This window comes from Megalobrama amblycephala, linkage group LG23 (assembly GCF_018812025.1).
Source record: "Megalobrama amblycephala isolate DHTTF-2021 linkage group LG23, ASM1881202v1, whole genome shotgun sequence".
Taxonomy (NCBI): Eukaryota; Metazoa; Chordata; class Actinopteri; order Cypriniformes; family Xenocyprididae; genus Megalobrama; species Megalobrama amblycephala.
In genome coordinates, this window is record NC_063066.1 from 26,519,885 (window position 1) to 26,544,406 (window position 24,522).

The 24,522-nt window shown below is 37.6% G+C and overlaps 1 protein-coding gene across 1 annotated transcript in view; it reads left to right on the top strand.

The window, feature by feature from the left end:
- ctnna1 (catenin (cadherin-associated protein), alpha 1) overlaps window positions 1–24,522 on the top strand; it is a 111,039-nt gene that overhangs the window by 22,884 nt on the left and 63,633 nt on the right. Inside the window, exon 7 of the mRNA XM_048176235.1 lies at window positions 7,397–7,600. Within this exon, the coding sequence (XP_048032192.1) occupies window positions 7,397–7,600 (204 nt within the window). The remainder of the gene's footprint in view (window positions 1–7,396; window positions 7,601–24,522) is intronic.

Genomic DNA, 24,522 nt, shown 5'->3' on the forward strand with positions numbered 1-24,522 from the left:
CGCAGACCAATCAGGGTGCCCATGCTGACCCCGTCCACCTCCGAAAGTGCCAATGTGAGCATCAGAACTGGACCACAGAGCAATGGAAGAAGGTGGCTTGGTCTCATGAATCACGTTTTCTTTTACATCACGTGGATGGCTGGGTGCATGTGCGTTGCTTACCTGAGGAACTCGTGGCACCAGGATGCACTATGGGAAGAAGGCAAACCGGCAGAGGCAGTGTGATGCTTTGGTCAGTGTTCTTCTAGGAAACTTTGGGTCCTGCCAACCATGTGGATGTTACTTTGACACATACCACCTACCTAAGCATTGCTGCAGACCGTGTACACCCTTTAATGGAAACGGTATTCCCTGGTGGCTGTGGCCTCTTTCAGCAGGATAATATGCTTTGCCACAAAGCAAAAATGGTTCAGGAATGGTTTGAGGAGCACAACAATGAGTTTGAGGTGTTGACTTGGCCTCCAAATTCCCCAGATCTCAATCCAATCGAGCATCTGTGGGATGTGCTGAACACATAAGTCCGATCCATGGAGGTCCCACCTAGAAACTTACAGGATTTAAAGGATCTACTGTTAATGTCTTGGTGCCAGATACCACAGCACACCTTCAGGGGTCTAGTGGAGTCCATGCCTCGACGGGTCAGAGCTGTTTTGGCAGCAAACGGGGACCAACACAATATTAGGAAGGTGGTCATAATGTTACGCCTGATCGGTTTATGTAATTGCACAAATGTCAAAGTAAATGTAGGTTAATTTCCCACCATTGCTAAACAAAAAAACAACCAAACCAAAAAAACAAACAAAAAACTGCTTTTGGCTGGTAGCGGGTGTTTTCCCTGCTGATGTACAAAAAAAAAAAAAACATCTTAAAACTCTCTACTGATCTGAGTGCAATTCGTTTGTATCTGTAGTTTTTGCGTTGACTGAAGCAGGTGCCTCTAATGAAGCTTGAAGCCGCTAGAGGAGTGTTTACAAACTGTGTTTCTCTTGAAGTGCAGAATATACTGTTTTTATTTGCTGCTTTGAAATGGATGCTTTCCATCATGAAATAATGATGAGAGAAGGCTTTCTGAGATGAGAGATTAGCACAGCACTTAATTTCATCTTTAACTTTCCTAATTAGAGCGTGTCTATTTCAGCTCATGTCCACAATTCTGTTATGATTTGTATACATTTGCCTGGGCAACACAGCTTGATATATAATGTATGAAGTCAATGCACTCAGCATCCTCCTGTTAAATTTGCGAAAAATCAGTCACTGCAGGTATTTGTCTTCGTCTCTTGTGGCAGGAGGGTTTGCTCATCAGATTCCCTCTGCCTTGACTAGCTGTTGAAAGATTTCTCACACAATGGAGTCAGGAGTGGCGTCGCCCTGCTAAAGAGAGAACCAGCACATCAAATCAAAGCATGCCACTCTGTCACCATTTGAATTTTTTTTTTGCAAAAGTGCATTCTCATCCTCAATTCTGGGGGCTTTAATTATTGGAGTTGTTGTGTTTTGTGAGTTTTTGTTCTCCCTTTGTTTCTCCAAACTGTCTCTGGGGTTGTTGGCTCTGAGTTCAGGGACTTTAGAAAGCACTGATCTTCAAAATCTGCTGTCTCTGGGGCTCACATGCTGTGTTACTATATATATAATCTATGTAGATATAGATTGAGAATCTGCTATATATATATATGAAAATTATATATTTATATCTTTCTCTTTCTGCTTCCTCGCTCTCTTAGGATGAAACCAACCATTTTTTTTTTTTTTTTCATCTTGCTCCTTGACTGCAAATACATCTGGATGTTGATTGACTAATGCAGAATTCATTAGTCATCTACAGAGCTGTAGGTGTAGTAGCATGAGTCAATCTCTCTCTGTTCTTGCACTTTCACTCCCCTCCACCCATCATTCGTTCCCTTTTTCCCTTTTACACACTGCAATTATCTACAACAATGAACTGACATCCTTTTTTTCTGCCTCTGACTGGAGCCCAGAATGCATTGTTTGTCACTTTTGTCGATGGACTTATCAACTGTATCTTTCATCTTTGTTTTACGCCCAGGGTTGGATTCCACCGCATTAGGCCTTTTATTGTCATTTGCCAGTCTCTTGTCCTTTTCCTTTTGAGCTCAAAACCATTAGGAAGTGTTAATTTAATCATGTGAAGCCAGACTGCAGGATGCACCGTGAGACAAAATTTAAAGCTGGCAACAAAATTAAGTTGCATGTGGTTCATCAGATTGAGTATCTGAGAGAGGCAATAAATCTGAGCTGTTTTAAATGAATTAAGAGTTTTCAAAACGATTCATTTGTGGTGACCTAAGGCTAATGGTGTAACATGGTTAATTGTAAGTGAAGCAAATGTCCTGATTTTTTTTATTTTTTTTATTCTTGGCCAATCAATACTCGGCACAAAGCACATCGAGATTTCTCGCAGCCTGCAGCTCTATCCGTACCTGCGGCTGCTAGAATTATCTGTACCTTCAGACCTCCATTATATTGATTGTGCTGTACTATGTGATTGGCCCAGTTTTTACTCTTGACCTTGCATGCTGCTTTGGTAGGAATGCTGTATAGAGCTCATCTCGGCAGATCGATCAGTGCACAGTTGAATTATTATTACCATACCACTTTCTCTTTTAATGATTTCCAGTGATAACTCTTATAGTCTTGTTTTAGCCATTTTGAATGATTTAACATCAGCTAACCCTGTGTAGTCATTGCCTTGAATCACTAGATGACAATTTTTTTCCAGACTGTTTCATAGTTGTTGGATCCAACACAAACATCTTTAATAGTCTTTAATCTTAATCTTTAATCTTTGAAATTTATATTAGTAGTTTTAGCTGGTCTCAAATGGATTCAAGAATTGTTAAATTTCACTAGTATCTAAAATATTCGGTGTCATAACCTTATTTATTACAATATAGGTAGGCTATACTAGGCATTTACTATATTTTATTTTATTTATTTATTTTTTTGTGGTGGGGCCAGTGAAAATTTATTGAATTCATTGAATAAAAAAATCGAAATCGAATCAAATTGACACCTTGAAAATCGAATCGAGACATCTGAATCGATACCCAGCCCTAAAATATTATATATATATCATTTTTTATATAACCTGTATAGCAAGGCTCCAGACTCAAACTTCAGCGTTAGCGTCAGTTCTGGCAGGTCACGTCAGTCAAGCTCGCATCAGCTGACTCCCAGGTGACTTACATCTACCTACAGGAATACAACGCCTATCACAGCATCCGTATATAAGCTCTTCAGTATTATCAGCAGCTATTCCATTTCTCAGGAGCAAATTACCCTCCTCCATCCCCAGCTCCTCCTCTCTTCAGTCAGGATTGGCCTTATTATTCCCCTGAATCGGACTAATTCTTGAAATATGTGTACAGTACATGCTAAATTATGACATTTAATGATATCTGCATATGTTGGTCCTGTTCTGTTTACCCTAGGGGTTTATTGCTGCTCTCCCTGCTCTTATCCATGCTAGGCTGCATGGATGCGCAGGGAGTTCTTGCCCAGAACAGAACCATACCGCCAATACAAACTCTATGCATTGTTAATCATATTTGACGATAGTGGTCCTGACAGAATTGCATTTTGCAACTTTTTATCCTGCCGGTGCGACTAAATTTTGTTAAATGTCACGCTGGTTCCACCACCACTTTTGCATATGAGAAACATCAAACGGCAAACCAAACGAAAGTGAAATGAAATGGCGCTACTAATTTGAGCTGAGCTGCACAGACCATTGATCAGCCCTGAGCAGTTAGACAGAGTAGTACGATTGCAGAACGGGCTCGCAGGCCGATCTCGATCATGCGGCACCGTTACTACTCAGCGCATGGAGATCAATGAGAAAGCGGAAAACCAGGAGAAACATTGTGCCATGAGTGAACAAGTTATAGAATAATACATAAACATAACGTATAACCCTCAGATGTGATCCATGACGCCAATAAAAATAAACCATCCACTTGTTTCTGATGCTGGTATCCTTCTGAAGTCTTCACAGAAATGAGCAAATTAGCTGTTGACAGGACAGGATAGGATGCGTTAACAACGAACGTTCCTTTTACACTTCCATTTACTCTTCCGCTTGTCCTCTTGTCGACAGACTCGAGTGCGTGGAGTATGTATGTGGAGTAAACTGAATGCACATTTGTGTGCTGTATCCAGTGTAGACAGCGTCAGCAATTTATAAATGGTTTTATTTGATTTTGACGCAACGCTCCCATCCGGTGTAGGCAAGTGCCAGCCGTTAAGTGTAGGGATGGGAATTTTTCAAAAATATTGTATTAGAATATTTGGACTCAAAAAAAAGAAGAAAAAAAAAGGAATATTCGAATACGTTTATTTAAATGACGTTTAACGAGAGAAGTTTTTTGTTTATTTTTATATTCATTCAAGTTTTTGTAACATTTTGTAAGCTTACAATTAGGCAATATACACAAGCTTATGTTATATCTTAAGGTTTTCTTTTAGTTGGAAACATTAAACGACGTGTAAACAAAAATATATAAAGAAAGCATTTAAGCTCAGAGCAAATGGAAAAAAATGCTAAGAAAGCAGACCGTGCCAATTATCATACGGAATGTACATATACACTTGAGTCGGCTTATGATTATCATGTTTATATTGTTTCACATGTTCATGAGGAGAAAAACAATATCATCCACATGTGGAATGTGTTCTGCTGACAGACGTTTCTAACAGCACTTGTTTTCTGTTCTTAAACCCATCTCCCTCGACATTTTGCTATCTGTTAAGGTATCATCTCTGCTCACTCGGGGTACAGCTGCACTTACCTACAGTCGTGAATGCAGTGATGGACGAAAATCAAAACCTTGATTAATTGAACATTTTACCTCGATTATGGTTAATGAATGATTATTTTATTTATTTATTTATTTATTTTTTGCCCTCATAGTTCACTGACAAGGTTTGCAGCTACTGTAAATATGCTTGACTATTAAAATTGGGATATTTTTTTCCTAATGAAAGAGTGACATAACAGCTCACTTTCAGCAGTTATTTTATCTATGGTTTGTAACATTTCTTACAGATTTCTGCTCGTTGTAAATCAGATAAAGAGAAATTAGCACAGTACCAGTACGTAATGAGAGTGATTGCGTATGTGAATTAGTCATACCGTCTCTCTATTAATTGCGAAGATGTGGATTGTAAATAGTTACTTTAAAAGTAGAAAAATACATGCTATAATAAGTTGAGTTTTTAAACTGAGTGTTCGTGCCGCGATGCAGCTGCGCGAGCACAGTAGCTCGAAATAATATACATCCAGTCGTCTAAAATCGCTTGAATGTCCAAACTGGGAAACCTTAAAACAAATACAACTGACAAAGTTTAGTGAAGACGCAAGGCTCACTGCTCGCGCACCATCAAGTGTTAAACCGGCGTTCACCTTTGTGTTGATTTAATGCCGCTGACTGGATGGGGCAGAGTCACGTGGCTACATGCGGTAGTATGTTTTTTTTGGGGGGAGTATTAACAGGATTAAAAAAACGAAATAACCGACATGGGAAAATAATGTCGGTTAGAGGTTCTGAATTTTGGTGTAGATTACTTTTCGATTAATCGTTCAGCCCTAAGTGATGGACAGTTGTCTTTCCTCAGTTGACTAGTGTTTGGATTTCATGTGATTTCTCATTGTGGTGATGATGATATAACTCTGTTTCATTAATTCATTTGATCAAAAGTTAATTCTTTTGATGCCACCCAGTGCATTTAATTATAACTGCGAGTTTAAGCATGCTTGGGATTTATCATGGATTCACTGCATTTACGGCCAGCAAAGCAACATAGCTAAATTCGAATGGTATCTTTATTTTTGAATAATAATTACAGATCGAATATTTGACTATTTGTGCACATCTATTTGAGCTGGTGCCATGATGTAAAACTATTCATCAATGTATTGTTTTGATGCACCAGTGAGACTTGGTCATTGACTGTTAATCATGCAGACACCTCTGTATATTAAAACTGCTCAAGCTGGAGATGTGGCTGATCTATTCTTAGTAGTAGCTGTTTCAGGAGACTAGACATCCTCACAAAGGAGAGGCGGTCCTCTGCCCAACCAGATGCCATCTGTTTAAATGGCAGGAAAAAGTGGGTGTGAGTGTGTGTGCACATGAGATGGGGAATGCTCAATACCTCAGATCATGTGTGCCTTTAATTTCCTGGTGACCGTGCAGAAACTTCAGCACACATGCACATTTTTTCCACATCACTTCTTGCTGCTTAATTTGAAGCTGGAACAACTTTGCAGTGAGTCAGAGAGAGAGAGAGAGAGGCTTGTTGCCATGCCAACGTGACACGCAAGCAAAGGAGGTCAGATGAGATGAGACTAATAATCTCAGATTCTTACAACTGAATTGTTGAATATTTTACTGTGCAAATGACATCAGATGAAGGGGATTGTCACTTTTTTTGAAGATTGATTCCACCTGCTGCTGTTCTGCCCATTTACTTTCTTTCTTCCTAGGCAGCTATCCCTTTTCTGGCACATTAGTGACTCTTGTCATCGTTTTAATTTCATCAGACGTTGACAAGTTTATTCTTTGAGAGGGGGAGTGTGATGTCCCCAAGTGAATGTACCCAGCAGAGGGCATGTAGGGACATCTAAAATGTCATCCTGGCTCAAAAAGGAAAAATAGCAATGATTTATATGCACAACTGCATTTTGTTGCCCTAGGCTGAACTCCAGTTGCTCTGCTGTTTAGGGTTAGTAGCCTTAAAGATATGCTTTTACTAACTACGGTGTTTACCAAAGCGGTTCTCTCTGTTGAAGACTGGACTCGGTTTACATGTCTGTGATCTTACATAATGTGCAGTTAAGCTTGATTTTTGTCCCATTTGTTTCACTTTTCTTTTTTTTTTTTTTTTTTCTTTTTTTCCTCCTGTTCAGCCCCAGAAGACGGTTCAAATGGCTTTTAAGATGCCGTCTGTTGCATAGAGTTGATTTAAAAGGCATAGAAGTGCACAGGCAAGCTAATGTAGCCTTTGATTGAGCAAAACCCGTTGGCCTGAAATTGCATGAGGAGCCCCAGACCATCATCTCAGATCTTTTGAATTATTGATTCGTCCAATGAATATCACAGCTTGTGCCTCAGCGTCCAGAGAGATAGATTCCAAAGTCCTGTTCAGGCCACACAGCCAATAATGACGGTCGTTTAACTGTCAAACTCTTGTGAAGTTGGACATTTGGTATGTGAAAGCATAAATCTCACTTTTTTTTCTCCCCTCAGTTTGTAAAGAAATGCAGTATTTTAGAGCATAAGATGTTTTTAAAAGTAGAGGGAGCAAGACGATTGAGGAAGATTAAGCACTTTCTCAATATTAATGCACTATTTTCTCTCTTTTTCTCCCCCTGCAGAAGCAGATCATCGTGGACCCGCTGAATTTCAGCGAGGAGAGGTTCCGGCCTTCTCTTGAGGAGCGTCTGGAGAGCATCATAAGTGGCGCCGCCCTCATGGCCGATTCGTCTTGTACGCGTGACGACCGGCGCGAGCGAATCGTGGCTGAATGCAACTCTGTGCGGCAGGCTCTGCAGGATCTGCTCTCTGAGTACATGGGCAATGTAGGTGCACGTCAAATACTGTTTTTCCTTCTCGTTTGCTGCTTTTCCCCCCCTTCTGCAGTCCCAAATCCCTAAATGACGACGACAAGTACCCACCTGCTACCAGAGACAGACGCTCTCCTGCAGGGAAGGAGAGGGGAGTTTTATTTCAGGGACAGTGCACACATCACGTTCGCCGGGCTGTGTTGTATAAAGACCTTCAGTCTCAACACAATTTGTCCTGTGCCGTCTGGCTTTTGAAGAGAGGGGTTCAGCACACACAAGCCCCCTGCTGAGCATTGAATTGTTTGACTGCTGTTGTTTTCAAATAATTCGCTTTGTTTGCTCACCGGTATTGGTTTTATTTGTTTTCTTTTAGCTGCATCATTTATTGTTTTGTAGTAACATTCTTTTTTTTTTTTTCGCTGAAAGTCCTGAGTAGTTTAAAGAAATATTGGTTGAAAGCAACCGTTTTACACCCCTGCGGCATGCAGTGCGGTGGGTGATATGATATGCTTGTGGTCAGGTTGGTAAATGAAGAATTTGTAAGTTCTTTGACACATTTGGTTGTATTTGCCCCAGACTGAGAGAAAATTGGCCACTTTTAGGCCAGGCTGGTGTGGAGTGCTCTATAATTGAAAAAAGAAACACATGCAATCATGTAAAATTTTACTTTAATTCCCTACTTTAAAACCCCTAGCTCATTTCTCATTATCCTTCTCAGGCTGATTTATTCCTCCGATTTCTTAGACGCATTGGATGTCTTGCTTTGTACCATCACTGCTTGTCTCCTTCTATCCTTTCTTACCACATTCTCTCTAAGGCAGATATATATATTTTTTTAACCAACCTCTTGCTCCATCTACATTTTGAAATTGAGTAGCCTTTTTCTTTCAGACCAGTCAATTTTTGTTTTTGTTTTGTTTGTTGGAAATAACTACAGATCTTTTGCTTTCTAAATATCTAGGGAAAGCTCGTAATCTGTATTGCAAAGAGTTTTTCATGCTTGATGGCCCTTTTCAAAGTTCAAATAAGTTCTATGCCCCTAGCACACGGTAACATAATTTTTCTGTCACACGTTAATAGCGGTGTGTGGGCAGCCGAAGTGGTGTTGTGCCACAAACCGCTGAAGATGATGTTCGGGGAGGCGATGTCTCACAGGTGTCAGCGACTATTTATGTCAGTCTTTCAAAACGTCAGCAAGCAGCAGGTCCTCGGCTGTCTGGAAACATGGCAATGTTCTCTGCAACCTGAGCTGACGCGCTCCAGATGGCTCGTTGCTGGTTCTGTGTAACTCCAGACCAGGACCGTGAGCGAGCGCCTCTGTCATTACTGTCCATTTTTAACTCTGCGGAGTGAGAGCCTGAAAATGGCTGTCTGATAACATCTAGCAAAGGGTTTGGCATGGATAAGGCACAAGCATTCAATAAAAGTCAAATTACACATTCGATTTCCAGTGCCATTTCAAGTGATCCTCATGAAGAGTGCTTATGCCTGGAATGGAAAAATCATACCAGATTGATTCCAGCCAGTGATAGTAATCACTAATATGCGGCTATCTGTGTAATAAGCTTGCCATGTCTTCCCATATTAGCGATGTTGCCATGACTGCGTGAGAAATGCTAATATAATTGGACAGGACCTATTGAAGAACCCCATCTTATGTATAGAATTTTTTATGTCCCTGCACAGATAAATGATATAGAGCCATCCTATATGTTCCCACAAAGATAAATGATAGAGAGCTGTCATTTTGAATACACAAGCACCGTCCATGAGACTTTTCTGTGATAGTTTTTTTTTTTTTTTTTTGCTCATCCTTTGTACTGCTGGTTTATTTTAGCTACAGATTCATCCAAGCAGTGTCCAGGATGTTTCAAAACAGGTTTTCTACTTGACTAGGCCTTTGCAGCGTGTCTGCCCCAACACACAAAACACTGCTCCTCAGCCCTGAAGCGCAGCTGACATGACAAGGCTTTGGCTGCTCACTCGTTCAGATAGGAGAAACAGATGAGGGAGATGATATGTCCATTCTTTTCGGCTACTTTTGGAGCAAATCCTCCTGGAGCCTCTGGATGCTTTGGCCGGCACTTTACCTGACAATACCTTTCACAAGCTCTCTTAAAAAACCCAGTGAGCTATTGTTTACATAGGCAGCAAATGACTTTAGTTTTAGCATGTTGCAAAGCTAACCACGCAATACTAAATATAAAATGTAGAGTCTGGAGTGTGCCTGCAATGTTGCCTTTGTAGGCAGCCAAATTCAAAAGAACATTTCTAATGGAAATCTTGTGTAACCAATGTAAAAGTCTGTCACTGTTAATCAATTTAATACATACTAGCTGTATGAATGAAATTAATACTTGCAAATAAAAATATTATTATTATTTTTATTACTATTATTAGAAGTAGTGGTAGTAGTAGTATTATTTTAAGACATTAACTTATCTTTTTTTCATCTTATGGTGTATGGACAGCCATACACTACATTAATTTTTCTCTTTTTGTTAATCTGAGAAAGGGTTATACAATATTTGTAGATGGATTTAAATGTGGATGCAGTCTTTTAAATCTTGAGGTGCTTTCTTTGAAGTCTTTTGCCATATTGCTAACATTTGGGCATCTCTGGAATTTTAATGCAGGAAAAATTTTCTTAACATCTCTTTGTTAGTCTTTCAGGATTTCCTTATCAGGTAGCAAAGATATTTCTCCCTCAATCTCTCACTCTTTTATCCTCTGCTTAATGGAGGAATGTACTGGGTGCAATAGGCTGAAATTTCGATTTGAGTAAGACAGGTGCAGCTCCTCCCCCCTTCTTTTAGAGTTGAATAACTAGTCTCACATCCAATTTGTGCTCTGACTGTGTCGTTAAATTGAACTCAGAAGGTCCGCAATAATACAGAGATTAAATTGGTGTCCTAAATTCAATTTTTAGCCATATGATTTCTCCTGGAATAAAGGAACTGCCTTGTTTTGAAGTGACTTAGTTTGATAGAAGGACATATTGGCCAGACAGCATATGGGCGCTTTGTCGCAGCTGAGACTCTGCAATTGGAGGTCTTTTTAGCTAGCTTTTACCCTCCCTTTTACGTTTTTCAAACCGCCAAATAAAACTCCCAGCTGAAACTTTGTACTTAATAATTTATTAAAGCAAAATTATGTATTGACACAATAGATTTGAAGACAATGTTGCATTTTTTTTTTCTTCAAGACAGGAAGTGCATTTCATTACAGACTCATCAAATTTCTACAAATTTCACTTTTTAGATAGGAGGTTTGATTGCATACGTGCATTTCCCACAAATTGACTGCATAAAGCAGACTTTAATATTCTATAAATTAAATGAGAGGTCTTGAAAGGTTAATCTGAAACCCAAGTTCTGTAGTTATAGCCTAAGGCAGCGGCTTGTTATGAATGTTTATGAAAATTTAATAAAATAGCAGTGTACAGCTGCTCAGGTTCTGGGCATTGTGATGACGAAGCTAAGTGCTTGATGCATTGTTTTCTGACTCTAGCGTTTGAATGCAAATGCTTTAAAGTTGCTTAAATTGGCATTATTTTTTTTTCATCCCATGTTTGTTTAATATCCTCAGTTTGATTCTTGCCTCAGTCACATATTTAAAATGAATTTTTAGAACAGCGCTTCAAAATAATCAAACCTCAATTCATAATTGATGTAATCTTATCATGAATACTAATGTTTTAATCACTGTTTTGCGACCTGAATTTAACAGGTTTCATTATCGTTGAGCAGAAATGCTGCATGTAGGCAGAAAACCAAAGACATAGATTGAATTGTAATGGACTGCCGCATCCTGTTTTTGGCTTAAGCGTTTTTAAGGCCATTCAAAAATAGACTGTAATTAATTGCTGATTAGCACAGAGATTGATCAAGCCTTTGTTAGTTGGGAAAAGATGTGTAATTGTTATGCAGGGTCTTTAAACAGAGTGCCCAGATCTGTGCTGTAAACCCAAACTTGGTCAGTCAATCAGGTTTCGACCTAAAAGTCCAACCCAGACTGATTATCCGGATGATTAACAATGCAGAGCACAGCTAAACAAACAAGCCTCTTCACTTTACAGAGCACGAGCTCATGGTTTTGAGTGCTGCGGTTCAAGCACGTATTTAATTATTCCACCCTCTCGCGACTACTTCACACACTGTGTCTGTTCTGAGTGTTTCTGCTGCATTTTATTAATAATACATTTCAGACCCCCCTAGACTCTTGTTGTAGAGGTGATTGTACACTAGGCGAGATAGAAGTAATAAGGTTTGACGTGTTGAGCTTTTGACATTTAAATTCTTTAAACTTGAAGGCAAACATCTGAAGAATCTGTGAAAAGACAGATGCGAACTCTTCAAGGCCTTACGGAGGAGGAGATGGAACTGGAGACCCACACACACCCACACCTCTCTCTCCGTCTGTTCTCTTTCTCACGTTTTCCTCTTTGCCATGGGCATTCAGGAAGATTGACATCCAGTCTTGTTTTATGACAACTCCCTTCTGTTTTTTTAGAAGCCTCAACTGAGCCTTGTTTCTATCGTTCCTCTACTTGTTCTTTCACCTAACAGTGCTTTTTAAAATGATTTTTGTCTTACCACCCCAGAATAATTTCCCTTTTTCATAAATAGCGATAACATTTGAACAGTAAGTGCAGATCATTACCATTTGACCTTTTCTGCAGCAATTTTCTGCTCTAGGAAATTCAGTATAGGGACACCTGCTTGTTAAAGCCGAGCCTTAATGAGTCCTTGCTAACCTGTTGGCTTTTGGATTTCCCCAAATATGTACCAAAGTTAATTAAGCTGGAGTCAAAAGTTCCTGCAGCTTCTTTAAAAAAAATGTTTAAAAAGCCAGGACACTTTTAAAACATGTTTTTTTTTTTTTCTACCCCAGATTGCAAAAAAGCAAAATTGACTTTGTGCATTTCATTGTAACCTCATCTGAATGCGTAATTAAAGCAAATCTCACCACATGCAGTGCATCAGGGGAGCACTTTACTGTCCCTGAGGCTTTTGCTAAATTTACAGCTCTCCATAAAAACGCAAATCTGTCACACATGGGCTGTCAGATGGTTTCCTGCATACCTGGTCCTTGATCATTTAGCTGTTAAAATCGCATCCCAGTCTTTTCAGAGAGATGGATGAGGTACTTTTTTGTCCAAGCAATTTTAATTGCAGAAATATTGAGACAGTTTGTCCATTTTAGAGGAAGCTTACTGCACTCAATTTAATTTTTTCGCTTAAAGGGATAGTTCATCCAAAATGTGGGCATTTACTCAACCTCATGTCATTCCAAACCTGAATGACTTATCTTTCATGTTCTGCAGAAGAAAGTATTTTGAAAAATGCCTTTTTTCTCCATGCAATGAAAGTCAGTGGGGTCTAATACAAAAGCTAGGGGTTGAGCCGTGATCCATACGGACCCTGATTTGGTACACTTGTGATTTGCGGGTTAATTGCAAGTTTAACCACCATAGAGTGAAAGTTTATCATTTGCACGTGTTGTGTCTTGCCAGTTTATACTTTCAATAGATTATAAACCATTCCAGAAACACAGCAGCACACACAGAGAGAGGCACGTTTCAGAATTCAGAGTGCACACAAATTTGATTCCTCTTTTGTCACCTTTCACTTGGATGGACATAGACAAAAGTACGTCAGAAATACCTGTCTCAGCAAGTATTCTCGTAAACACAGTCAGTTAGTAGTCAATAATTTATAATCCAATTTTTTTTATCCCTTAATTTTATCCCTTAAAACTCATCTTTGATCACCAAGATGACATATTTAAATGATCTTCATGACTTAAAATACCTTGAATGTAAATCTAACACCCTTGCTTAATTTAGTATATGTGGATATATGAATATGCTAATTAGTCCCACCTCCACTCACACGCGAGCTCAGATCCATTCGGTCAACTTACTGACATAAATGCTGCACAATGATATCACTTTTTACAACATCGGACACATAACGGTAATTAATATTAGCCTTTTGCTTGACTACTTATCAAACAGCTAATAATGTGTTGTTAATGTTACACAAACCATGTTCCGTTCATGAGTCAGACAGCTGTCTTCTAACAATGAGTATCCTTAGAAACGCTTTGAACAACTCAGAACGTCAGTGGAGAAAGGCATATAGTTCATCATAACATCTTAATATACATCATACAACCGCTATATTGCTAAATCTACCTGAGTTTTCATAACAGAAAAATATACCGGGATAACCTTCTCTTGAGACTCCTCTGCTTCAGATCGGTCATAGTTAATTTCTTCAAAGTTTTGATACATTTCACGCCAAATTGAGATTAAATGGAAAAAAATTACCCATCCCTAGTAGCAGTTGTTCCCCGACGCTGACCACCAATTTGGGAAAAGTTAGCTAGAATATTACACTAGAATATTATTGTACTATGATTAATGAAAAAACATAAATCTTTGGTATTATTATGGTATGAAAGCCTGTCATATGGGCATTGCTTTTAAACAGTTATCCAGCCATGCGATATACCCTGTAGTCAAATGGCTTTTAGAGTTTGTTGCATGAGATTTATTGTGTGTGTGTGTGTGTGTGTGTGTGTGTGTGTGTGTGTGTGTGTGTGTGTGTGATCATGGTGTTTGGCTATAAATGTTAAAAGCACTTTCTTCTAACTGCTGTAAATATGACGGAAAATAAGAGGGACTTGATAATCTGAATGGATCATTTTAGCAAAAGACTTTAAACGGCACACCTTTATTATTAATAGTTTTAATGATGGTGCCCACATTAAAACCCTTCCGAATACCAAGGTTATGACACACAAATGGCATTTGACCTCTTTACTCACTTTTGGCCTTTTGTGTGTGTGTGTGTGTTGTAGCATGTTGTAGCTGTGTGCGACTTAGCACCTGGGCAGGTCTGGAGCTGATCTGACCTCTTATAAAATTTAAATACGAGTAGATAAAATGCGCGTTTGAGCGACGGAGGCGTGGCACTTAAAGGATTTATGTCCCACTCTTTGCACTCTGTCTCATTGCCCATTACATGCTGGGAGAGGTATGTGTGTGACAGAGAGCACAAACCACTGATGATTCCATTATTTTCATTCATCGCTCTTATCCTCGTGGGTCTTAAACCACTGCTGTCGGCTGCTGCAGAGCTGTGGCATCACTCCGTGACTGACAGTTTCTATTAAGCCCCCTTGAAGTCTTAGATGTGTTGTAGAGCATTTAAACAACAACTCAGACCTGTTTTGAAGGTTATTTTAGTGCCATTTCACCCCTTTCTGCTAAGTGACCTCTGCTGTGTCTTGTCATTTGTCCTTGTTGCATATGTATTTAACAGCTTTGTTTCATCATACGTAGAAGTAAACATTCTTCTTTGTCTGTTCAAAAGATAGTTCAGCGTTTGTGTGCTATGGCAGTTCAGTGCTGTTTTAATGATAACTATAATTATAACTAAATTAGTTATAATGAACTAATTAGTTATAATTATAATTAAAACACCAATAGACACTAAAATTGTTTATTATAAGTTGTTTATAATTGTTCATGTTGTCTGCCACTTTAAATGCAGAAGTTCTTTACAGTCAGGGGGAATCTAACACTGTTTATCATTTATTGTTAAAGTTTTGCTGTGAACTTCCCTATTTTCATAGAATGAGAATGATTAACAATAACTGGAACTATAAAGTGTATATATATATATATATATATATATATATATATATATATATATAATATATATAATAAATATATATATATATATATATATATATATATATATATATATATATATATATATATATATATATATATATATATATATATATATATATATATATATATATATATATATATTGTCCTTGGTGTTAAAGGTGCAGTATGTAAGAATTCTGTCCGCTAGAAGCCTATTCAAAACAAAGGCATAGTTTGATGATGCCAAGTTTGAGAGTGGAATCTTGGGACATATGGTCTCCACCTCAAAGGACGGTGCAAAAGAATAGGGATAGGGCTCAGGAAGAAATCATGTTCATGGATGCATTATTAATGTTACTGTAGAATGAAGCAGAGCAGGACCGAGTGTTGCGGGAGCTGAACGAAGCCGCTTGAACGTTTGCACACGCCTCACGAGCAGCAGAACTTTTATTATGCCACAGTTGCTGGCACTGCTTCTGCTTTTCCAGTCATGAGTATGAGGTAGCGCAGCTCTGTTTATCATATTCGATACATTTGAGAGCGTTGAAAATGATGTTATGACGTTATTCTGTGTGTTCGCTCAGTGGCTGCTATGAGACACTTGTTTGAGAGACACTGCAGTAAGATAGATCAATTTTAGAATATCATATTAAATGCTGGATGGCTTGTTGATAAATGGCATGCGATTCCTTTTCAAAACGTATTGTATGATGGAGAAAATGCTGTATTACTGTTACTAAAAATAAAGCTACATCTGATTATGCTATGTTAGATACTTGACAGAATAGTGTTTTTCTCTGAGGCATGGTAAAGCATGGTCCTCGAAAAAAAAATCAAGAAAATTAGATTTAAACAATAAGACTAAACGTGTAGAGCTATATGACAACAATTAGTTTTCTGTCTATAAATATATCAAAACAGTTGTTCCCTTGTCTATTAAAACGTGTAATTTTAAAGCGTCTTTGGTGTTTCATTGGTTTCTACAAAATAAAACCAGAAACCGTGGCAGACCAAGGGTTAACGCCGGTATTATGCAATTGACAGGCGACTCCTCGCACGTCCCGGAGCCTTGGTTAAAATTGCAATTTTCTCACGATTTACAAATAGTTGGAATCATTTGGGATATTGTAAGTACTCAAGTTAACAAAGTGTATAACACTGGCCTAGTGGTTTTTGGATATTTTACTGCAAAAATATTACATATTGCACCTTTAACAGCCCTTAACACTTTACAATAAGGTTTGTTAACTTAAGGTATTAACTGACACTAGCTAACATGTGCCTTTTTAGCATATATTAATCTTTTATAAATGTTAAAGTCCCCCTGTAGTCAACAGTTTTAACTGTCAACTTAAGGCTGATTTATACTTCAGCGTCGGACCTACGCCGGAGCCTCTGCGCCGTAGGCTATGCGTCTGTTTTCATTTATACTTCTGCGTCGTTGTCCGCGTCGACGTGCATGCAGACCACTAGGAGGCGGTGTCCGTGGTCATGTTGAGTATCAAAACAAAAGCCGAAGAAGCAGCTCATCATGTATGTTGTCAGAGAAGCTTACAAACAGAAACGGCAGAGAAGCGGCAAATAGGTAATGACCCGAGGGAGGGGTTCTAGCAGACCAATCAGAGCGCTTGCGGTCCGCTTAGACTTGACGCGTTGTTACATTTTTGAAGAGGTGCACGTCAGGCTACGTCATAGGCTACGCATGCTACGCACAGCCTACGCCGTTGCTACGGCGTACACTCGACGCAGAAGTATAAATCAGCCTTTACTTAGGCAAACGCTTCACAATGATATCGCTTTTTACAACGTTGGACACATAATGGTAATTAATAGCCTTTTGCTTGATTTAAATTTTCAAACAACTAATAATGTTAATGTTACACAAACCATTCTTGTTCGCAAGTCAGACAGCTACCTTCTAAAAATAAGTATCCCTAGAAAAGCTTTGAACATCTTAGAACGTCAGTGGAGAAAGGCATATAGTTCATCATAACATCGTAATCTACATCCTATACCTGCCGTATTGCTAAATCTACCCGATTTTTCATATCAACAGAAAAATATACTGGGATAACCTTCTCTTGAGACTCCCCTGCTTCAGATCAGTCATAGTTAATGATATGCTAAAGCCCGCCGGCATATTGACGTGATTGGTTACAAGGTAGATTCCACACCACGTTTTTGAAACTGCAGTTTTAAAGAGAAAATATTCTGCAATGGTGTTATGAATTTGCACATGGTTTGACTTAAAAAATATTAAAAACACCACATCGATCTATAAACAACATTTATATACTTGATTTTCACCACAGGGGGACTTTTACACAAATGCAATTGTTCATTTGTTTATTAATTTGTTAGATCACTGCATTAATATTAATAGATACAACTTTATGTACTTAACGTATTAGTAAATGTTGAAATTAAAGATTAGTAAATGCTGCAGAAGCATTGTTCATAGTTAATGTTAACTAATGTAGGTCATATGATGCTTTTTAATGTTTTTCTTTTCCTTGTAGTGTGTAATGTATCTGTTTGTGCATGCATACGATCTGCAAAGTTACAAAGCTCGTAATCTCATACAAAGGGATATATTCTAACAAAGAACACTCATCCAGACCTGCCTAAAATGCCTCGATCGAAATCCAGATATTACTTTCTCAAACATCTGTTACAATGTGAAATGTTAGCATAATGCCTGCCCAAAGGTACAAAGAAAGAAGGTGATGCTTCAGTGAATTGTAATATTGTTGCCATTGCGCAGAAACGCTGTGTTTGGATGCGAAAGCAAAACCACTTTGATTCCTAATTTAATCAATTTTTTGAAGGCCAAACAGAGGTTAAGATTGATTTATAAAGCTGTTCCTGAGCAGTACAACCCAAAAGTTTGCTTGTGCACAGCCGTTTACAGAGGACAGCTTCCTGAACCTGAGAGAGTACAATGCCAGCTATATACAAATACTATTTACCACTGTGAAATGTTCTGCTCAACTTGTGCTTGCAAAGTGGTTCTGATCGATCGGCTTGATCATCCACGTTTTTTAGAGTGTGACTCAGGCTTGAACTGATATGGTAGAGCCAAAGACATTTGTTAACTGTGTTTACAATTGCTTAAAGCCTTGGAAGCTGGAGCTTGTGATTATGGGAAGGGGCGTTACATTTCCGACACAGGTTTGGTCAGTCACAGTTCCCTGGGTCTGCTGGCCAATCAGAGAATTCTGAGTTTTCTGAAGGAGGGGCTTTGTAGCAATCAGTGCATTTCAGACAGACAGAGAATAAAGGTGCTGCAATATTGTACAGTATGTGAAGGTTTTTTTTTTTTTTTAAACAAAGTATGTTTACCTGTTCCGTTAAACCCAATAAACAAAATAATGAACTTATAAAATAGCATCATATGAACCCTTTAACGATAACAAAAAGCTTAGTATAAAGTGTCTCTTTTTGCGGTGTTGAAGCAAAAATGGCAGATGGCAATAAATTGTGCTGGATTAGTGCTCAGATATTTTCTGCTCTATGGGAAAAAAAATCTGTCTTTTCTAATGCAGTTTTGATGAGCTGCAGTCCACATTGTGAACTTTTGACAACCTTTTTTTTTTATCTCCCCCCCATAATGAAATGTCCACTGACATTTCGTTCCTACTCAAGTTGTAGAGCCTGGCAGAGCTGGTATCATAACATACAATAAAGGGGTGCTTTACTCTCTAGCCTCTTTTTCAGTGTAACTTTTTTCATTCTGGGACCGAGAACACTTGAATAAGCTCGATAGACTTCTGGAACTAGGAGTGATAGCTTAGAATGATGGTTATTTTCAGCTGCCTCAGTGATTGGAAAAATGTCCCCATCCTGGTCTCTTACACAATAAATGATTATGCTCACTCAGGTGAATCACGATGTCCCTAATTTACTCCGACTCCTGTTCAATTGAAGGATACATCCTTTAGTTGTTCAGTGCTGTACTACAGTAGGGAGACCAGGCCCATGCCTAGCAGAGACGTGCAATTCGGAAGTGGCTTTGTACTGTGAATTATAGAGTAGATAGTTCCTGTCCTAGGTGCTGATTGATCAGTACAATATGCATTTGTCTTGAAATGGACAATATGGTAAGAGCTATTAAACAGAACACCTAATCAGTTAGCTACTAGGGAAGTTAAGATTTTGGGGATGTTAAAATTTGTTTTTCGAAAATGTCAAGTTGGTGGGTTACCTAAACAACTAGTGAACCTATCTCACTTAAATGAAAGCCTGTATTAGACAGTTTTTTTTGCTCATTGGAAAATATCTAGACTATGTGCAAAAGAGAAAATGTACAAACAAATGTAGGAACAAAGGGTTATCGGTCGATATTGGGAATTGTTCTTGTTTTTTTTTTATATTTAGATTACATTTTCTGTCAGTTAATCTTTAAAAACGCTACTTTTAATAACACTGGTATATGTAATATTTAGCAAATCTCAAAATGAATATCCATTCTTTATCCTGTACATGATGATATTGTGATTCCCAAATTTACTTGTAACATTTAAAAGTCACTGACTGTAATGGTTTATTATTTATTCAGACAGTAGTTTAGTATTTTATTGTTGCCCTTTTCATTGGTTATTGACCATAACACAATAATAGCTCATTAGTATCTGCTAGAATTTCAATTTTCTTGCATCCCTAGTGAATATATATATATATATATATATATATATATATATATATATATATATATATATATATATATATATATATATATATATATATATATATATATATATATATATATATATATATATATATATATATATATATATATATATATATATATATATATATATATATATATATATATATATATATATATATATATATATATATATATATATATATATATATATATATATATATATATATATATATATATATATAAATATGAAATAAAACAATCCTTTGTACTTTAATGCTTAAAGCTGCAGTCCGCGATTTTTGGCCCTCTAGCGGTTAATAAACAGAACTGCACGTGTCTTGCGGAGGAACATTGTAGCCAGAGCTACTTTTCTCCGTGTATGTCTATGGCGAGTCACGCAGTTACTGCGATACTCTGCGGCGGGTCCTGCCAGTCCGGTCTGAAATAGTCTGAATATAAACACTTATTATAAGTGTACCATAATGATTCAGGGTTAGACAAAAACACGGTTTGGAAAATGGATTCATGTTGTACATTCTCTTTATATAATTTTTGTAAATTTTGAACACAAAAGCAGCTTTAAATGAAGATGAATCTTATACAAAAAGCTATGACTAAATTTCAAATTCTTCTTTTGGTCAGGAGGGTGAAAGTAGCTTATATTTCTTTGAAGGGAAATGCCTTTTGATTGGATGATCAGTTTGACAGATGATGCTTTCTGGCCATTTGTTCTCTGTGCTGTGAATTTGGCAATTGAAAGGGACATAACAAATGTTCACACAGCCTAAACTGATAATGGGTGTCTGCATGTGCAGTGTTTTCGATGCAACCCTAATATCTTTCTCACTGTGTCCTCCAAAATGTTTTTAATCCAGTTTTCCTCTCAAGTAGATAAACTGATTTTCCGTCTGGCAAATTTTGTTGTACGTTCACATTGGCCATAATTTGCTTTTTGCTCAGTAAGTGCATGTCACTGTTGCAGTCGCCTTCCTTGTCAGATGTACTTTTCCAGACGGTTAATCATAAGCCTCATTTGAAAGGAACAAATCACTCTTATTTTCCCCTTGTTGAGAGGAAGACAAGCCACTTAGGCTGCAAGGTGAATGTGATCAGTGAAATGGTATGTACTGAATGTGTTTGAGCCCTTTGTTGGGCGCTGGGCCACATCTCAACCTGGTTCAGCACTGGTATGTGTCCATGATCCTGTCCTTGCCAGGAAATTATTCCACTCTGAGAAGTGTTAAACGATTAGTTCACTTTCAAATTAAAATTTCCTGATAATTTACTCACCCCCATGTCATCCAAGATGTTCATGTCTTTCTTTCTTCAGTCGAAAAGAAATGAAGGTTTTTGATGAAAACATTCCAGGATTTTTCTCCATATAGTGGACTTCAATGGAGCCCAAACAGTTGAAGGTCAAAATTTACAGCTTCAGTACAGCTTCAAAGTGTTCTACACGATCCCAGGTGAGAAATAGTGAAACCATCGCTCATTTTCTTAAAAAATAAATAAATAAATTATAAGTTTTAACAATAAATGCTCATCTTGAACTAGCTCTCTTCTTCTTCTCTATTAGAATTCCAGTAGTGTAGACACTGCTAAGTGTATTACTGCCCTCCACAGGTCAAAGTTTGGAATTCAAATAAAGAAGAGGTCTAGTTCAAGATGAGCATTTATGGTTAAAACGTATATAATAAAAAAAAAAAAAAAAAAAAAAAAAAGAAAATGAGCGATGGTTTCTCTAGATAAGACCCTTATTTCTCGTCTGGGATCGCTGTAAACTGTAATTTTGACCTTCAACTGTTTGGGCTCCATTGAAGTCCACTATATGGAGAAAAATCCTGGAATGTTTTCATCAAAAACCTTCATTTCTTTTCGACTGAAGAAAGAAAGACATGAACATCTTGGATGACATGGGGGTGAGTAAATTATCAGGAAATTTTAATTAGAAAGTGAACTAATCCTATAAGGAATGTATTGAAGGAGAGTGTTCAGAGAACTTTTGTGCATATTCCACTTTAGTGATGAGTAGGGCAGTGTATAATGGAGTGTATGCTGGATGCGCATGGTGTGTAACAACGTAATTAGATTGCTCTCATTGCAAGTGCCTAATGCAGCGGTTTGCATTCAGTTGATGGATGTTCTGTTTTTGCAGCATGCTACATAGGACACACCAGACACTATTTTTTCCTTTTGTTATACCAATGAAAGACTTAACATAATTAAATGTACAACAGATAAAAAAAAAAATAAAAAAAAAAATTCTTTTCATAGTTAATTGGCCTACTAATTCCAAACATGTTTACTAGTTTGGTTATTCTAAAATGTTTCATTTTTTTCTAATAAGTCAGTTTTACCTTTAATGAACTATATTTAAGTTGAAGTCAGCTTATATTTAGCATTTTTATTTTAGTGTAACAGTGTAATTCAAAACAATGGTTGAAGAAACCAAGATATTAAAATTCATGAAGGATGTTCCCTTTGTCCTATTTCGTATAAAGATTAAATGACTGTCTACTGCTTAAGGGTGATTGCGTGTGTAAGTGTGACCTTGAGCTGCTTATTTTCTCTGCAGATTGAAAAAAAAAAACATGTTTTCTTTTAGTCCATCAAATGCATTGTGATCTGAACTTTTAAACGATAGTAAAAATCTAAATTATGTATGCAAGCCATGTTTTGGGAAAGTGAACGAAAAGAGTTACTTTAAATGCAAGCCGAGCGCTTTAATGCATTGTCTCTTTCTGGAAAAATGGGGTGGATCATTGAGTGCTCCTTGAGCACAAAGGATGTAGTTGGTTTAGAAGTATTTGAAATGGTTTTTCTACTCTGCTAGAGACTGCAGCTGAGGTTCACCGTTTACGGCTACATTTTTAGACCAACGTTTAGACTTAATCTAGGCGAGGTGGTCCTGGGAATTTGCATTACACACTTCCTGAGATGTCTTGTAATTGCATTTATAAATATCCAGAGGAGCCAAATAAATTGTTTTCTAGCAGATAAATGAGGTTAGGCCAAGATTAATTGCCTCTGAACCCCCCAAAACAAATATTTCAATTAGTTTGACCCAAACACAAATGGTTCTTTCAAAAACCGCCAAGCCCCACGAACCAGGGTGATTTATCTTTTTAAAATGCTTGGCTTTTTCATTTTTAATGACTTCTTTGTAAGTACTTTGCCACCTAATATGTTACGTATCTTTTTTTAAATTTTTTTTTTTTTATATTAATGTCCATAATGATTTGTTTTTTTCTTAATGCTTGAACATTGAGGCAGCTAAAAGAAAAAGGGAAAAGATGTACCGAAATGCTTGTTTTTTTTGTTTTTTTTTCTATTGTTCATTTTACAAGATCTTGCCATGTAAGCTAAGCTGTTTATGAAATGCACACAGACAGCAAGCCTTTGAATGATTCGAAAAGCAAAATCAATGGCTTGCTCAACCTTCAAAGGCAAGCGTAGCTTTTTCGGTTTAGTTTTGATCTAGTGAGCATTTGTTAGAACTAGATAACTGCCTTTTTTTATGCTGGAAAACAATGTTAAGGAAGTTTCCTTGCTCTTTCCCTTCACTTTCACCACAAAATGGAAATATTTTATATTTTTCCAAGGGCAGAATGATGGCAGACTAGTGGCTATTAAATATCACTGTCATGGATAATGGCATTTGCCCACATTCACTTCGGTGATGTAGCATATCTGACTCTAAACTGGGTTACCCTCAGAAGAGGCTTAGGACTTTGCTGTTGTGATTGTCAAGGGCATCACTGGCCTCATAGGTAATATAGAAAAACACATTTCCTCCTGATATATTGTCAAGATCCAAGGAGAAATGGTTCTTTAATGGTCCCACTAGCTTGATTCTTCTCACACTAGCTCTTTTATAGTCTTCTGTAACATTGCATTTTCTTAGAGAGCCGTTACATGTCCATTTAGCTCATGTGTTATATAGATACATGCCCAAGCTCTTGTTGTTCTTACCATTTGGATAAAAAATCTTGTAAGCTGCTTGTTTTATGAGACATTTAAAGCTGTTGACTTTGTAGGACTGTTTTGCAAATGGCATATTAAAAGTTAATAGCCTGTGCTGGTCCTTGTGCGTCTTGAACACATCACAGACGTATCGTGATGTGTGACTCGTTTTCAAGGGTGACTATTTTATATTGGGTTCAGCCCAAGGTCTGTATTATTAGCAGAGGTTTACAGTATCATCGAAGCAGTTTTTTGAAATGAGCACAAAGCTGTATCTGTGCAGCTGAATATTGTTGCTTGGTTAGTGAATGCTAAATTATATTTTGTCAACAAATTATCAGTTCCGTTGGATAAAATTGTCACGGAAAATGGATTCTTCCTATTAATGAATTGTTAGAGATACCTCTGTCTTGGTGTGTAGTTCCTTTAATCCGTGGAGAGATGTTAGGCTTTTTAGTGTAGTTTTTTTCTTCTTTCTTTTGGCCAGAATGGCCTCTAAGGAGCAGTCATAGCATGAATATTAATGAATTAAAAATTGAAAGGGCAGGAGGTGAACATTTTAAGAAATTAGATTTCACCTTGCAAAGCAGAACTTTCTCTCTGTAAGATTTAATAATGATT